Consider the following 17,470-nt stretch of genomic DNA (forward strand, 5'->3'; position numbering starts at 1 on the left):
ATATATAAAATTAATCACTAATATTAATTGGGTCAACTGTGGTAAAGTAGTCTTCCTGCAATTTCAGCTTCCTGGTATGACATGACTATGAGCCTCCGGGGAAGAGACTTAACTCCAAGTTACCAACCGATGTGCATATCTTTGTGAACACAAATAGATGAATTTGGCTCTAGTATTAAGTGCTTTGAGTTATCAGTATGGCTTTTGTTTGTACATAAAAAAATTCAGCAAACAATGTGACAACTAGAAAAAAGAAAATGGCAGCCGTGTCCCCAGTCAGAGGATGGAGTCAGAGTTGGATAGATGGATGCATTTTATCTACATTAATGCAGGTGTTGATTTTGTCTGTCATTTTGATGAAATACCTGAATCATAAAGAAAAGCTGTTGGTTGACTGATCAGTATATGACTGACTTTCATCATGAAAAACAAGTTTCTGAAGTGAGCATTTCAAGGGATTCAACCAAAAACTAGAGTAATTACAATCATTCCGTGCATTGACCAATAAAATATAGATTATTGGTCAAAGAATAAATTAAATGTGGTCATTTAGCAAAAATAATCATATCTACAATAAAATATGCACACACAAAAACAGTTTAAATATTTTATTTTATATTCACATCATATCATTTGACGATTGAAGAAGCTTCAGAGATAAAATGGAGCTTTAACGTTTTACATATTGTAATGTCAAACTGCACAATGCACCAGCATGGTGCTGTAGAATGAACATCAATATGTTCAAGATAAACAGTCTCCTTCGTCTCCCAGTGATGTGTAAGTACTCTGCACATTGAATTCTGCACCGATGCTTTATGAGCTTGTTGCCAGGGGTGGATAACCAGATTCATGACTCCAGTTTGGTCTTCATAAGACCATCCCACTTCCAGTACTTACATCTGTCTAGATTGAAATAAATAATAACTGAAATCCTTTAAAGCAGAATTTAAAGAGCCAAGTTAAAAGAATTTATCTTAAAAACAAGGTGTGCTTTCTCTCGAAAAGCATCAGACCTTCTGTACAGTTTCAGTTCATGTTTGCTGTGAGTTCTAGAAAAACAGACAGTCATGACTATTACTGGCTTTCCTGAAATAGTTTCACTTCCCTCTGTTTTTTTTTAATTTATGTTCCTCCAGACAGAATAGTTCCACGTTTCACAAACAACTCAAACCACATTTGAAGGAAAATTTGAGTTAAATTTGGCAAAACTCTTGGTAAAGTCAGTATTTTTTTAAATTTAGCAGTAAGTAGCTTCAACATGCAAAATGTAAAAAGTATCTAACATGATGTACTGATATAGTTAATAAGCACATTTTGGACTTCTTTGTACTGCTTACAAAAAACATGCTTTTAAAAATATATTTGTGGTAGTTAACTTTACAAATGGTTATAATACAGTAACATCAAAGCTTGTCCCAAAAGTACCATGGGCACAAATTATGTCAATTCTTTGTACAAGATAATTGTTCATCATGTCAACTGGTTAACAAAAAAAAAAGAAAGAAAAAATCTGTAAAAACCTGCAGCTTTCAGTGTAATATTGAGGCATGTTGACTATAACTACTATATAATCCACCTCTAAATTGCATGAATCATCTTCAGGGAGCAAACACATGGTGACCAACAGGAGGGACTTAAACTGGAGTCCTTTCTGACACCACAGCAGCACTGCATTTTGACACACAACTTTCATCCAGAGAGCGTTCGTTAGACTGAAGAGTCTGTCCATCGATGTCGTCAGCCAAAGCTTTCCTGTAAATGCCCATCAAGCTCTGTCTGAATTGGCCCCTCACCTCCAGCCCCATGCAGAAGTACAGCAGCGGGTTCACGCAGCTGTTAAAGTAGGCAAAGCCGTTGGCCAAAGGCTGCCAGACTTTCAGCACTGCATTCTTTTTATCCACCAACTTCACAAGGAGCAAACAGTGGTAAGGACCCCAGCACAAGAAGAATGCAATGACCAGAGATGCCAGTATGCGCAGGGGGCGTGTCTTTCCTACAAGGCGAGTGCGTCGGAGGCCGATGCCAGCCATGATGTAACAGATCAGAATGATCAAGAAAGGAAAAACAAAACCACACAGGAACCTGTTTAAATACAGAGCAAATTTGGTGTTGCTGTCTCCTTCTTTCACCTCCAAAGAACATTTGCTCAGGTTGTTTTTTCCCGGGTAGACTTGGCGATAGATGAAGTAGGGACTGCTGAAGAGGGTGGCTGTGATCCAGACACAAACTGCCACCACTCTGGCAGCAAACAGGGTTCGCCGTCGCTTTGTGAAGACGGGTCTCCACACACAGAGCATCCTGTCCAAACTGATCACAGCCAACAGGAAGACGGAGCAGAACATGTTGGCATATTTAAAGAAGCCGTTGAACTTGCAGAGAAATTCTCCAAAGGGCCAATAGTCAAAGAAGAGCTTCTTGATCAGGGAGAAAACTCGTGTAATGCAGAAGATGAGGTCGGCTATCGCCAGGTTCACCAGCCACACATCGGTAACTTTTGGCTGTAATGAAAGTGAATAAAAACATTAAATGGATAACAATTCAACTTTTCAATACAAATTTCACCATTTTCTCGACTCGTTATTGAAGAGAAAGAAAATCTTTACTTTCCGAGATGGATGATATTTTATATGGTGCAGATATAAGTTAAAACTTTTTAAACTCATATTTGTAATTATTTAAAAGCATGCAAGCATTTGTAAATTTACAGAGAAGTCAAGACATGTTTATTTAGCAGAGAAACAGACACAAGAATATTGAACATCAGGAGCTGTGCATCTATCTACCTTGGGTTTGAATCCAGCCACCCAGATCACGAAAGAGTTTCCTGTGATCCCAAACACGACAGTCATTGTGAAGAGGACAATGCTGATATTTTCCATGACGGCTACAACATCCACATTTGTGTGGTCATCCTTGGAGGACTTGACAGTCAATGGATGTAGAGAGGAGTTGGACATTGTGCCACTGAAAAATAAACATCATCAGAAGATTTAGTTTTCAATAGTTGGAAAGGAAATCCAGGAAAGATTCCTGATTCCTCTTTCCTGAGGCATTTGGTGAAATATATTTGTCAAACCTAAAAAATTGTTATGAAATATTTACTGGTGTTTAAATGGAAGATAATTATTTTGTTGATTTGGATTTTTCTGTGAATCAGGCCATGCAGATCTGATTCACAGAAAACAGAGAAAACAACTCATGTAGATCCACCAGATAAAGGGCAGGACTGTGTAAAATATTCTGCCATATTTTATTTTCTTCAATAATGTACATCCATTTTCAGGTCAAAATTCAAGAGATTTACAGAAAACCTTGTTAAAAGAATCCTGGCTGTAAGCACATATGGAATGTAACAATTGTTTAGTTAAATTGGACATTCATTTGAAATACAACATTTTTAATTTACAGAAGGCAGTACAGACTGTACAGAAGGAACCATGTTGGCCAATCTAACTGAGAATGCTGACTTCATGCAATGGGTGTAAACCTCCTTAGACATGAAACTTATCTTAGAAGAAATGTCACAACTTAGGGTGTGAGTGACCATCAGACAGGAAACTTTGTCTGACGACATGAACTCTAACATTTTATCATCTGAAAATAAAATGAGTTTGCACTGTCTGGTGGTAACCCTGGAAAATGTCTGATTGAATAAACACACAAGTAGGAGCATTAAAGGGAACCTTTTAAACATTTTTCTGTCAGTGCTCCAACAAAAGTGCTTGTAAAGATAATAAAGTGATATTCTTGCTTAATAAATACAGTTCTCTCCAATTACATGCAGAATTTAATCTGAAACAAATTCAGATTTTATATGCAATAAGTTTGTCTTATTAAAAAAAATGTTACCGTCTGAACAAAGTGCTGGTGAGCGGGTCGGGTTTATATCGCGTGCAGAAGCAAAACATCTTTACTCAGAAAAGAAAATTAGCATGAAACTGCAATAACAGTACAGTTTCCTTTAGCTTCAGATAAGAAAACACAATCTGGGCACAAAGCAGTTAATGGGGTCATGAGCAGACAGGAGTCACATGCTATCTAACTTCATTATGTCATATTGCAGAAAAATGACATTGGTACAGATCTGTGACAACATAGGAAGAGTAAACATTTATATTTATGAGACGCAAGTGATACATGCAGCTATTACACTGATCCTCATACACAGGTCAGATTATATCAGTTTTTATAGATAATTGCTCTTCTTTATGGGAAGGGAAGGTAAATAAGATGGTAAACATTGATAAAAAAGGAAAGAAGTGAGGAAGTTATTATAATAGTAGCTATAAAGCAATCTATTCATTGATTCAGCAGTGTACAGATATCTTGTGTAATGGATTGAATATTCTGATTTTGATTCATCACTTCATAATACCTTCTTCCTATTGTCAGGAGTCTGGTATCAGTGTTTCATAAATCAGACAAGCCTCTTTGACTTATTCTGACTTTTTTAGCAAAAGCTTTCTTGTTGGAACTTGTCCTAAAAAACCTGAAGCTCAAAGTCTTCTCTTCACAGCTAAAACTGAATCTTTCTGAGCACAATAACTATAGGCTATGCTTGTGGCTGTTGACCTGTGAACCCCATACCACAAAAACTATTTACTCTCAGAAACTTGTCCTCTGACTGAGTTTCAATCAGAGGACAAGTTTCTGCTGAACGTCTTCCTGTCAGAGTTTGCCCATGTTTCTCAGTATATTTTGATGGTGAAGTAAATATTCTTCACTGACTGACCTTCTTTACAATTTCTCTTTAGGAGAGACATAGAGATATAAGTGTAATAATGGTCTGCCCTCTTCTCCTAACAAAAAGGCCTTTTATGTCGCAACTCTCTTCTTTTCTGAAGGAAATGGCACCACAGTGTGTTCAGACATTGGTTTTTGCACAGAAAAAGTTGTAAATAATCCAGAAAATTTCAAACACCTGTTGGTAGTAGCACCAACTTTCAAGGCTTTATAAATCATGCATTGGTTCAGAACAGCTTTAAATTGTTAACCAATTAGGTATTAATTGAAAAAGATTTTGTTTTATAATTCTGAAATGTACATTATCAGTTTGTGCAAACTTAACCTTATTTTAAACCTCTGGCAGTTCACTACTACATAGCTATTCACTGGACTTGAGGGACTCATATTGCAATAAATAAAATAAAAAACTGTAAAAATAGAATATACCATTGATAATGGTGCCCCATTATCAATGATCACTATGACTGCAGCGGTAAAACAAAAAAATAACCTCATCCTAAAAAAGACTTCCTGTTTGTTTGACATGGGCAAACCTCAAACTTTGTTCTGGCCTGTTGTGGTCTTTCACAGGAAATGTTTCCTCTAGATTTACAAATGTACTTTAAGTTCTGTTAAATTCTGAAAACATGATACATACACATTAGAAAATACACTTTATTTAATCAAAAGACTGAAACCAGACTCCTCTCCAGGGGTTTGGAACACAATTGTCACAGGCAAAGTTTAAGAATTGTTGTTTTGTTAAATAGTTTGTAGAAAAAGTCTGAGATAAATTTTGTTAACAAGCTCAGTTCAAAACCCATTAGTGACTGTGATGAGCCAGTAAAGCCAATTTATGTTACATCAAGAAAGATCCAAATGTCAGTTCCATGGAAATTTGTGCTACTTAGAATAATTTAGATTTAATGGCTCTCATACAGATCAGTTTATTTTGATAATGCACCAACAAGTCGTTGCTCTGACTCCGTCTGTAGAGCAACATTTGGAAAACAGTGTTTTACTTCCATTTTTCCCTTTTTCAAACTACATCCTCTAAATTTGGACAAAGTCGAGCTGACTTAGCGTTTCTACAAGCTACTCCACAGCCACCCTCACAATGACTATAATAAAATTATTTCAAATGAAGCAAGTTGACTAGCTTTTAAGAAACATATTTGTATCATTGCAAAGTTGATGGGTTAGTTTGAGTTTTGACTTGTTTTATATAAGTCTTGTGCTTTTGCTCCTCAAAGCAAAGCACAAATACAAATAAAAACCAAGAACCACTTCTGGACATTGAACTCTAAAAGGATGAGCTCAACAAAACAATATCAAGAAGAAATCTTGATAAATCTTGTAAATATTGCAGTATCATCAAGCAGAATTGAGAATGTCTCACATCATACATGTAAAAGAAATGGAATCTGATGAAAAACTCTTACCTGCAGAAATTAAACAGCTGTGACTGCTGTGTCAGCTGCTTCAGAGGAAAATACAGGCAGAAATGAGACCCATGCACAGGATCCTGAAAGTCACTGTTCCTTTAAGTGGTTTTATTGCTAAAAGCATCTCTTTCTCTCTCTCTCTCTCTGTCTTTCTGCCTTCCTCTCTCTCTCTAGTTCAAACAGATGCAGAGTCACTTCTCTCTCATATATCATATCTGTTGCTTCACCTTCCAGACTGCTTCTCTTTTCTTTGCGCATCTCACTCTGCACTAAATGTCCTTGTCACAAATATAATTAAATTAAATTAAATAGATAGTGTTAGAGTTCTTAACAGCTGTTCCCAAATCAAAAGCCAAGTGTTTTAGCAGAATTCATTTTTCAACGTTTCAATTAAACCCTCAAAACAGAATCTTGGCAGCTCAGCTATTCACCTTCCAACCAGCAGAGAGCAGTAAAGCTTTTATCTTATTTACTTTTCAATATGGCATATGAAATAGAAAATACTGAATTTTACTTAAAAAATAACTTTTCAAATGTCCCTTTATTACCATCAAATACAAAAATATGTTGTTTTATATCCTCTCCTCCCTTTTTTTGCTGGTTCCTAGTAATGTTGAAACTGCAGCTACTTCCTAATTATTGCTTCCTCAGGGTATTTGGGTCATTGCAACAGCAGGAGAGCATGAACTCATGACGAATCTTGCAGTAGGTCATGACACACAGCAATTAAACAATATTAAAGCCTCTACTGCTGTTTTTGGTAAACAGGAACATCTCTGGCTTTTAGAAACATTGTGAAAAGGAAGTGAAGAATTAGACTGAGGAAGAAGATAGACTTCTGATGAAATTCATTCACTAATTGTGGTAAAACATTTACATATCATTAAATGATGACAGGGCCTTTTCTAGAACACTCTAACAAGCTAAAATAACAACTGGAAAGGATGGATGAAACTCCAAAGTGAGTCTGAGTTGCAGAATTGTGGGTATAATAAAATTATTTCACACAGAACAGTTAAAATGAAAAAATAATGGAAAAATGACATAAAATAGTGTTACATAAAAATTACCTTGCAGGCTTATCAGATTTCCAAAGAACAACAGCAGAAATGTTCACTGAAGGGGAAATATGCAATTCAACTGTCTTCCAGTAGGGCGCAGCAAAGTTAACTTTATTTTGTTTTATTTCCAATCTGCTTCAATGAGAAGAAAAAAACTGCACTTTTTTAAATAACCTTTTTTAAACATCTAATCAAAGTTTTTTGTTATTTGTTCTCCATTTTTATGTTGTTGAGAAATGTTGAAACTGTTTAGCTACTTCCTCATTTACTGCCTCCTCGCAGCTTTTGGTTCATTGTAAAATGGCCTCATGAACTCAGAACGTTGCAGTAGCTCATCGCGTGAAGCATCATCCTGCAAGCAGAAGTACTGCAGCATTACAATTCTCTATGTCTGGATATCCCCATTTTACAAACTTAGTACCATCTTTTATAATTAAAATGACATTTTTATTTGAAGTATTTGGAACTTCTGTGTATTTGTGCTTGTCAATAATTTTAATTCAAGGGTTTGTTTCTAATACAGCTGTGTATTTCATGTGGTCATAAATTACACATGTACACACATTAACTCGAAGAATTGCGTTAATGTACAAAGCAATAATCTGACTACTGCTAACATTGGTAAACACAGCATGTAAAGTCATTTTATATCCTCTCATTGTGCTATATAAAATATTTATTGTAGCTGTGCAAACACTAGCATAAATATTGTAGAGTTTGTTCATGAAACAAAAATACATTCAGCAAGATAAATAAAATGCATTCAATGATATTTTGGGTTGGATTGAAATACTGGAAGTCCATCAATTCAAGGCTAAAATTAATAAACGAATTCTTAAATAGAGAGTGAACAGTATTGAAAGAGCAAAGCTTTTAAAAAACTGATTTGTTAGTGAAATATTATTTTTGTAATCATTTTCTGGTCTGTAAAATCAAAATCTGCCTTATCTGAAAGATATGAAATGGTAAACACAAGGAGAACAGAAAAATTAAACTGAAAGAAAAATGTCTGGAATTGTTGAACCAAAAGTCAGAAGGTAACTCATGGATGTTTGTTACACTGAAAACAGGAAGCAAACAACACAACACACAAGGCAAACCAGATCACCAAAATAAAAGAGGAACTGCAACTCAAAGTAGAAACCAAAACATATGAAAAACCACATTCTGAACAAAATCCATTTAAACCCATGACAACCTCATTCTTAGTGATGTGATAATATAACTGGTAAAGAACATTGAAGGGGAAAATACTGATGCAATTCAATAAGATCTAGTTTCCCAGTAATTAAACATGTGTTCACTTCCTGACCACTTTCTCCTGTGTCTATACTCTTTAAGCCAGTTTTCCTGCACTGGCATAAAGGAGTTGCTTTACTGATTCCATAAGTTATTTCCTTGGATTTTTTCAAAGTCAGTGAACAATAAACTTTCTCATTACCAACATAAGATAGCCATCTGGACAGAGACACGTCTGTTTGGCCACAATGACAAGAAGTATGTTTGTGGAAGGTAACACTTTCAGATGGAAGAATATTAGAACAACTGCTGAACATGGTTATGATTTAAGTGTCATGCAATGGGCTGTGTTGCTGTCAGATGAATTGTACAAACTGGATTAACATCTGGAAAGGAAGTATCGTAAAATGTCAAACAAAACATTCAAACCCCAATATAAATGTACAACCATTAAACAACCAACACTACTAACACAAAAAAGCCTGTTTTTGTTCCATGTTGTTGACATTTTCTTTTTCCAAATCTCCCTTTAAGTAATTAATGTGGTTGTCTTATTTTCTGTTTAGAGTTAGACATAAAACTGTTAAAATAGATGTGCATTAGCACTGGTGTTGAACGTGGGGGATGCCGGAGCGCCCGGAGTGAACCCACACCTACACGGGGAGACATTTCCCCCCGTGCAGTCCTGGCTTTTTAATATTAAAATGTCCAATTAAAAACAACAGAAGCTCTTTTTCCAATTATCTAGGAAAGATATATATATCTTGGCCAGAATGACAAATAGTTTTCAAAACTTTTTCCAGTTTGTACAGGTTTAGACTTCTAAAAGTCGGTTACACGTTGTTTACATTTAAATCTCCCTTTAAATAATTAATGTGGTTGTCTTATTTTCTGTAATATAGATGAGCATGAGCACTGGTGTTGTTGAACGTGGGGGAAGCCGGAGCACCTGGAGTGAACCCACACCTACACGGGGAGACATTTCCCCCCGTGCAGTCCTGGCTTTTTAATTTTAAAATGTCCAATTAAAAACAGCAGAAGCTCCTTTTCCAATTCCTGCCAATCAGCCAACACACATGTGCCCACCTCCTTTTAAATCTCATACACTAGAGACATAACTCAATGTCTACCTTGGATGGACTTTATTTCTGTCTTTGAACCTGCACAGATGGAGTGATGGAGAGAAAGTCTGATTTGTTTCCAAAGAGACATATTTTTCTTCGGTTTTTCTTCTTGCTCACAGATGTCGTTATTCTCAGCTGAGTCTTCTGTAGCTTGAGTCTCTGATTCCTGAGTTGATGTGTGTCTTGCATCTTTGTTTATTGTAACATTTGTCTGTGAAGGGGAAGGTCTCTGGTTTTCTATTAGGTCTCTCTCCCCTTCTGTTGAAACTGCAGAAACAGTACTTGTTACGTCTCCTGTATCTGTACCAGGTTTTTTCTCCATGTGCTCAGAAACTGTCTGGGGGATCTCTGGCACTATATCTAAATCAGGTTTTGGCATTTTACTGTCCCGGATCAAGTTTTTTTCTGTCTCCATTGGGATTACAGCAACTTCCAGTTCAGCTTCTGAAAATATCTGCTGTACTTTAGTGATCACTTCTTTTGTTTGAATCTCATTAGTACTGGAGAATGTCGGATCCTCAACAATTTCTAGTGTAGAAACATCTTCATGTTTGTTGTTTTCTACAGAAATTTCATCTATGTGGAGGGTGTCCAGCTCAGAGGAAGCTGTAGTTGTTGCTTTTTGCTTGTTCTTCTGTTTAGAGTTCTCTGATGGTTTTTGGTCATTTTGTTGGTCCTCGGGTTGTTGGATTGTTAAGTAGGTTTCCTCTTCAGTGATTTGTTGAATTTTGGCTATCACAATTTCAATCATATTACTGTAAGTTTTGATGGTAGCTGTGTGATCAAAATCTGTTTCTAGTGTAGAAACTACTTGATCAGTATTGTCTACAGAAACTTCCTCTTTGTTAAAGGTGCCCAGTTCAGAGGAAGCTTTAGTTACTGCTTTTTGCTTGTTCTTCTGTTTAGATTTCTTTGGCTTTAACTTATAGCTGGTTTCTTATACTACTATCTCTGTCTGTACTGCAGCAGACTGGTAACTTTCCTCTTTCAAGGAAGCGCCTTCTTCACATTCTTGTGAAAGCATTGAAACATTTTGCGTTTCAATGTTCTCAGCACAAAAGCTGACATCTACGCGAGGCTCTGCCTTGGGGAGCATTTTCTAAAATGTCTTCTGACTGCTGCTGGGCAAAGCTGCCTGATGACTTTGTTTTTCCAGCCGAGGATCATTACTGATGTCACTGTTTTCAGTAAAAAACGAAAGATCCATGCAAGCATCTGAGGAGTCTTCCTGATCTCCTTCAGCCAGAGAAGTGTCCTGTTTTGTACCATTTTTATTGACAGTCTTAAATGACTGTTCCTTCTCTGGTGTCAGAATGGTGATTGATTCCTGTTCGCTAACCAGTGAAATGTCTTCCATTCCAGTTTTTTCATCTGACATTTGTAGATCAGCTGGAACGTGTTCTTCCAACCAGGTTTTAACTGGTACCTGATTGGACTCACTCTCAGGTGGCTGCATGTTCCCTTTTTCATCCACTGTCTCCAGTGCGTTGGTGATCGATTCATTTTCAACTGGCATTGAAGAGTCCTGCAGTTCGATATTTTCAGCAGACTTCTTCAGCTCCTCGGCTCTGTGCAGCTCCCACCACACTGCAAATGACAACTTCTTCTTCTTGGGCTTGGGTGGCTGTAATTCCCTTTCCACAACGTTGTCGGATGCGACCTCTTCGTCTCTATATTCCTTTGGTTGATTTAGGTTGTAAACAAAAATCACTTCTCTAGAAACTCTTTCACGTTAAGTTTGATGTGAACTGCGAACTAAACTCTCAAGACAAACGTATCTGTACAAAAGACAGTTAATTATTTGTTTTCAGCTCTCTGGTTTCGTTCTTTATCAAGATGTTTAAATGTAGTATTTTGTTTCAGCCACTAGGTGGCCTCACGTTCGTGTTTGCTGCATGTTGTTTATAGAGCTGAATATTAAGTAGTGTGGCTCAAAACAGGCTTCGCTGTTATTCTTTTCTACCGTGTGCGTCCATTGAATGTAAATATAATGGAAAAATATGATAAAATAATTTATATTGCTATTTTCCCCCTGCCCACTTAATAATAGTATATTTTTAAAAAAGCTTTTTACGAGTGTATATATATATATAATAAGGTAACATCAACAATGTGTCTCCAGTTATAAGGTTGAACTGAAGGGGGGATTGTTTTATGGTTATAATCCCCCACACCCTTCATACCCGCCCCAGCCTCCAGGTTCTGCGTTACGGCCCTGTTTGGTGTCAGCGCAGCACACAGATCTCCTCCTGCCGCTCTACTGCTCAGATGGCTGCACAGATTTGCGACATTTATTTTAATATTAATAATTACAATGACGCTTAGTCGCACAACTTTACGAGCACGTTAATTCGTGTATAAATATACATAAACATGTATATTAGACAAAGCTAATTCTCCATAACATTGTAGGTCAGAATAAATCAGTTTTCACATATTTGTTTTTGTTTTAGCCAGTGTTTTGTCCGGGAATCGAAAACTCTTAAGATCAGTTTCCATTTGTTTCCTGGGGTCTCTGTGTGCAGGTGAGGTTTTCTGAATCAGGTTACTGTGGGACTGACCACCTGTCAGAGCTCAGTGAGGTGGGACGCTCACGGCAGCGAGGGAATTCTGGCTCTTTTTAGAGAACAGGCTCTTTTGTCTCAGATCTCTAAAAAGAGTCGGCTCTTTTGGCTCCAAATCGGCTCATGAATGAGATCAGCTTATAGTAGCAAATATTCAACAGCTCTTCCTCTAGGTCAGCGTGAAGTAAAATGTGCATTTTGAGTTTTAAAATAACATGAGTTTATTACTTGACTTTTGATGGTTATATTTACAGTTTTACCTGCGTAAAATTTATGGAACAGGAGCTTTTAATTACAGGTTTGGTTCCATCAAGTTCCTCAATGACTCCTAAAGCTGTCCTTGAAGATAAAATGTCATGGTTAGTTGAATTGTGGACTGGAATTCTCACCATTTTTGAAGCTCCAATAGGCACATCAGCCAGAGCGGGGAAAAACTCCAACCCGTCTGGCATGATGCTCTGTATAACTGGTTCAAACAACATTACTCCTCCTTCTGGAAAGGTTCTGATGTGACATTTCACTTCACAGATTTGACCACTTTGAACATCAAGACCCTTCTTTCCAACTCTCACTGTTGAACTCTTTGATTCTTTCTGAGATGGCATAGTGCAAATAACAGAGACTAGAGTTTCAACACAACTTTTTTGAATTCTCAAAGCCTCTGACAGTAAGTCCACCAAGTTGATATTTGTTTGGTCAGTGTTTCCCTTTATGATTTCTTGAATCACATTAAAGCCAAGCAAAGGGCTACTTACATGCTCTTGACTTACAAGCAATGGAACATAGAGAGTTTTCTGACTTTTCTTATCCATCTGCTCTGTACTGACACTGACGGTTTTTGGTTTGAAAGACTGATCTAGTCTATTTTGTCTCTGTGTCTTCACCTAATGACTTGGTTATCACTTCTAGGATAAAGTCATCAGTGACCTTTTCATCTGAAAGGTGAGGTTTAAGATCTTGTCGGAGATATGAATATTTTTCATGTATTCCCTGGTAGAGTGAAACCTGTGCTTACTTTAGAAGCAAAAAGCACACGCTGTTTCAACCCCATCAGTCTACACATGAACTGTTGTGGACCTTATTTACCGTGTTGTCTCGCGTTGCTCTGTTCCTGAAATAATTCGGTACTGCTCTTATCTTTAAGATGAGATCTGAGAAAACGCTTCAGCTCAGTTACAGTCAGACTATCTTTTGTAATCAGCAAGTCTTTAAAAGTACCCGGTTTAATTATTCTGAGAACTGTTCTAATAATCTCAGTCTCAGTGAAACCTTCACTCAATCCTTCATCAATTTGCTTACACAAAGAGTCAGAATCTGAAATCTGACCAGCATGAATCCGAAATTCTCTTCGTGGGAGTAATGCAGCAACATCTGTCAGTTTTACTAAGCTGGTTACCTGATTAGCAACAACTGATGATGAGACTGTCTTACTCGACGCTGATGCTGCTACAGGCTGCTCAGTCTCGTACACCGATTCCGCTTCCTCTTCATCCACTAGATGATGCAGGTTCTTTGTTTCTAGGACTGACTGCAGTTCATCAATGAGGTCACGAAACATCAACAGGCGCGACATCCCTTGGTCCTCCAGCCTCCTCAATTGTTTACTTCTTAAAAAGTCAACAATGAAGTCAAAGCGTTTCACCTCGAACGACTCCTCTCCTGGCACGTCTTCTTCCACCTCATCTTGGCACGATTCTGCCAGCTGGTGAAGCAAATCTCTTCTGGCGTCATCAAGCAGTTGGTGAAGAAGCTGCTGAATCTCCCACTGAAGCTCATGTAGCATCGTCATCTCTGGATACCTGAAGTCTTGCTCTTAGGTCATCAGCTCATGGAACATGAAGTCAGGATAACCGCGGTTCTTTGTTGGATAGCACCAAGCCAGCAGGAGGCGCTATCCCGGACAAGCCCCCAAATTTGTTACCCTGCAGCCTTGGGTGGCAGAGTAATGTATTAGAAAAGATCTTCCTCCAATATGTGGTGCTGTGACACAGAAAAGATGAGATACACACATTGAGTTCTCATTAACATCCAACGGAAGATTTATTCCTTTTCTTGTGCAAACATACTCCATATTCAGTACTTTATATCTTTTGTCATTTTAAAAAAATCAAAACAAAAGTACATGAGTTTGTTTTCAACCACTCCAACAACTTTCCTTCTACACAGATAAAATATATGTAGCCCAATTATACCGCTCTACTGTAGGTAAGGGCCCCTGAGTTCAGTAAACTCTTTAAATTACAAATAACTATTACACTCTCGTGTTTAACCTCTGTTGAGTTTCACTCACCTTGGAGTAATGACGCACTAGTACTTTTCTTTCCGTCTCACTAAATAATATAGAATTAAACAGAAATAATACACTCCAAATACAGTTCTATAATAAATCAAACACACACTTGAATTAGAGTTGAACATATATTAAACACACTAACAAATGCACAAAATGCAAATACTTGACTTTTTTTAGTTTCACACCCTATAATAACAAATGTGGGCCCACATTTTAATGTTCAGCTAAAGCCGGCATTAAATAACTAAATGTAGCCCCAACAAACAAACAAAAACCCGTTGCAGGCCTGATGTGTCGATGAAGCTTGAAACTTGGCACCCGCTCCAAATGAGCGGGTGCCAAAGAAGACCCAAAGCCCCTAGGCACCTCACCCGTCCTCAGTTCCAGCCAGCAAGATGTCCGCAGCTCCCCAACCAGTCCGGCAGTCCACAGGATCCAGGAACAACAGAGGAGGCCAACGCAGATCCAGTCCTTCAGTCCCGCCACGAATTCTCAGTATAAACGCCACCCGCTGCTCCAGGCTCAGCTTGGCTAAAGCTTCCACGACGGAAACCTTACTTAAAGTGTCCGTTAGCTGGGTTAGCTTAACGTCCTCAATAGCTATTCACTGTGCTAGTGAACATCGATGCGGCAGCGAGCGTTACACCTACAATACAGTGAGCTCCGGTCTGGAACCGTCACAACCGCGGCAAAACAGAATACAGTGTCCATATACATTCAGCGACTGTCGAACTGAAAGTCTAAACATGCATAAAACACGCGTTCTCTAAACTCTGCCACGTTTCTTTTCGCGCGGTTCATCCCTCTCACTTCCTGTCTCTTTTTTCTCCTCTCCTCTCCTTCCTGACCCTCAGCCAACCATGGACCAGTCAAGTTCTCTACCCCACTTCCTCTTACAAATATGAGCCCTTCAAAATAAAATATTGTGAAGATTACTTTTTTAAAGAACCTATAAGTACAGTTTTCCAGTTAACAGTTATTATTAACAATTTTAACATATTTAAACAAACATGCTTGACACATTCTAAATTATCACTCCTTCTATGAACTTAACTCATTACAAACACCTTGAGTTTGTACTGGGTTACATATACTTTACTATTTAAACATCTTATAACTACTGGAGCCTAGAAAGATGAAGTCTATTGAACCCGTTACAAAATAGCAATATTTTATCCGTTATAAAAAGAAAAACATAACTGAAAAAGGCGGAAGGCTCCTTTAATGGCGTCTCTCGTTACTAACTGACATTAACGGCCCTTAGTTACAATGTCGTTGGTTCTTAACAAGAAAACTCAAATTTACAGAAAAAGAAATGAAAATAGAGGAACTTATCTGAAAATTTCTTCGATCTCCACAACATTCAACAGTTCAACGGAAACTCAACAGTCTTTTAAACGTTTATCTACACAATACTCCTCACAACCCGGACAACATGACTCACTATTCGACTTCCCATTCAATAACATATTCAACTCTCAAAAGTAATCTATATTCATGAATCAATATGCATTTTAACTAACCTGTGACACAGAAAAGATGAGATACACACGTTGACTTTTCATTAACATCCAACGGAAGATTGGATTTTTTCTATGCCACCAATGCAATGCGCCCCTAGTGGTCATGTGGAAAATTGCATGGACTCACTGAAATAACGCTAAATAACTTGTTTCAACAAGAAATTAAAAGATACAAAATAAAAAATTATGTTTGGGGTGTCTATTTTCTTACTTATTGCCTTTATTTTCTAGAAACTTGTTTTTCACCCCTCTACACTTGCTCTACTCATGTTTTACTGATTCAGTTCATTCAGTAAACATTAAGTGCTGAAGTAGCTTCCTCTTTCTTTGTCTTCCTTCTTCTCTCTTGATGAAATGAAAATTCATTAACATGAAGGCAGATTATCATGTCAGTTATACTGACATGATGCAACATGTTTCCACATGCCACTAAAGTAGGGGAATTAGATTTTTTGTTCCGTTTAGTTTGCACAGGCAGAATCATTTCTTTAAGTTTAAGGCCTTTAAGTAACTAAACCTCATAGCTTGATGTTGGTGAAGGTTTTACACCAGCTGAGAACATGAGTGATTACAGGTACTTAAACTGCACAACAAGCCATTGTTTTCAGTCCAGTACTGATGAATATTCTATCTGAAGGTGGACTGTGCTAATTTCACTGATACAGTGACAAAATTAAAACTCAATTCATTAAGTTTACTTTGAAAACACAAAAGAAAAATATGTTCCTGTTTTGTGGGCAGGAGGACAATTTCAGAAAGAAAAAATCTTTTTTTAGACAACCATTTTGAATTCACTGTAAAGATCCTAACTTACCTAATGGCGAATGAGACTTTTGTTTAAAAAATAAAGTACAACGATTAAAGCTGGGAAGTAAAATAAGACATTGAAAAGAGCGTCAACACTTGATATCTTTTTATATGGTATAGGAGTCTTTCTGAAATATTACTCTTTCATTGCTGTTTTTACCAGCCTGATGCTCCAGGACACATAGACTGATCACATCCAGTCAAGACTGTCATGTTTATGAGCTGCCAACCCTGATCTATAATTAAATGTTAACTACATTTTGAAAGGCAAAATTACATCTCATAAATGTCTTATGTTAATAGCATGCACCCACATTATTGTCCAAGTGAGTGTTGCCTCCTCTACCTACTCATAACCCATAATGCTACATACATTGTTAAAACATTTAAATTAAAGTAAAAAACTCGTCATTTTGTTGACATTAGCATGTGCTGCGTATTCGTTCAGCATTCAGGATGGTGATTAACTGTCCTGGTGACTCTGTTATTGGTATCTCTCCACATTCACAACTGTCAATGCAGACTCCTTAGAGATGTTGTAACACAGTTAAATGCTGATTGGTTAAAGGTTATCTTTGCCCAAACGGGATTAAAAAATTTTATCAAAAGGAAGTGTTACCTTAAATAAGGAGGAAGGAAACAGGAGGGAAAGTCCAGGACAGCTTCATGTTACCACAACAAAAATC

The 17,470-nt window shown here is 37.4% G+C and overlaps 1 protein-coding gene across 3 annotated transcripts; it reads right to left on the bottom strand.

The window, feature by feature from the left end:
• Positions 1-594: 594 nt before the first annotated feature.
• Positions 595-15,386, bottom strand: LOC129375980 (C3a anaphylatoxin chemotactic receptor-like). 3 transcript variants are annotated; one of them, XM_055055378.1, is made up of 4 exons: positions 14,826-15,386; positions 13,804-14,141; positions 2,787-2,967; positions 595-2,501 (listed from the first exon to the last, which is right to left on the bottom strand). In XM_055055378.1, exons 2-4 carry the CDS (start codon positions 13,935-13,937, stop codon positions 1,638-1,640), a joined length of 1,179 nt encoding a protein of 392 aa, XP_054911353.1. In that variant the 5' UTR covers positions 13,938-14,141; positions 14,826-15,386; the 3' UTR covers positions 595-1,637. The 3 variants fall into 3 exon arrangements, with proteins under 3 accessions (XP_054911353.1, XP_054911355.1, XP_054911354.1); XM_055055380.1 differs by lacking the exon at positions 14,826-15,386 and having other exon boundaries at positions 13,558-13,887; XM_055055379.1 differs by lacking the exons at positions 13,804-14,141; positions 14,826-15,386 and adding an exon at positions 6,171-6,289.
• Positions 15,387-17,470: the final 2,084 nt, after the last annotated feature.

The sequence above is a fragment of the Poeciliopsis prolifica genome, unplaced genomic scaffold (assembly GCF_027474105.1).
Source record: "Poeciliopsis prolifica strain line A6 unplaced genomic scaffold, Auburn_PproV2 SCAFFOLD041, whole genome shotgun sequence".
Lineage (NCBI taxonomy): Eukaryota > Metazoa > Chordata > Actinopteri > Cyprinodontiformes > Poeciliidae > Poeciliopsis > Poeciliopsis prolifica.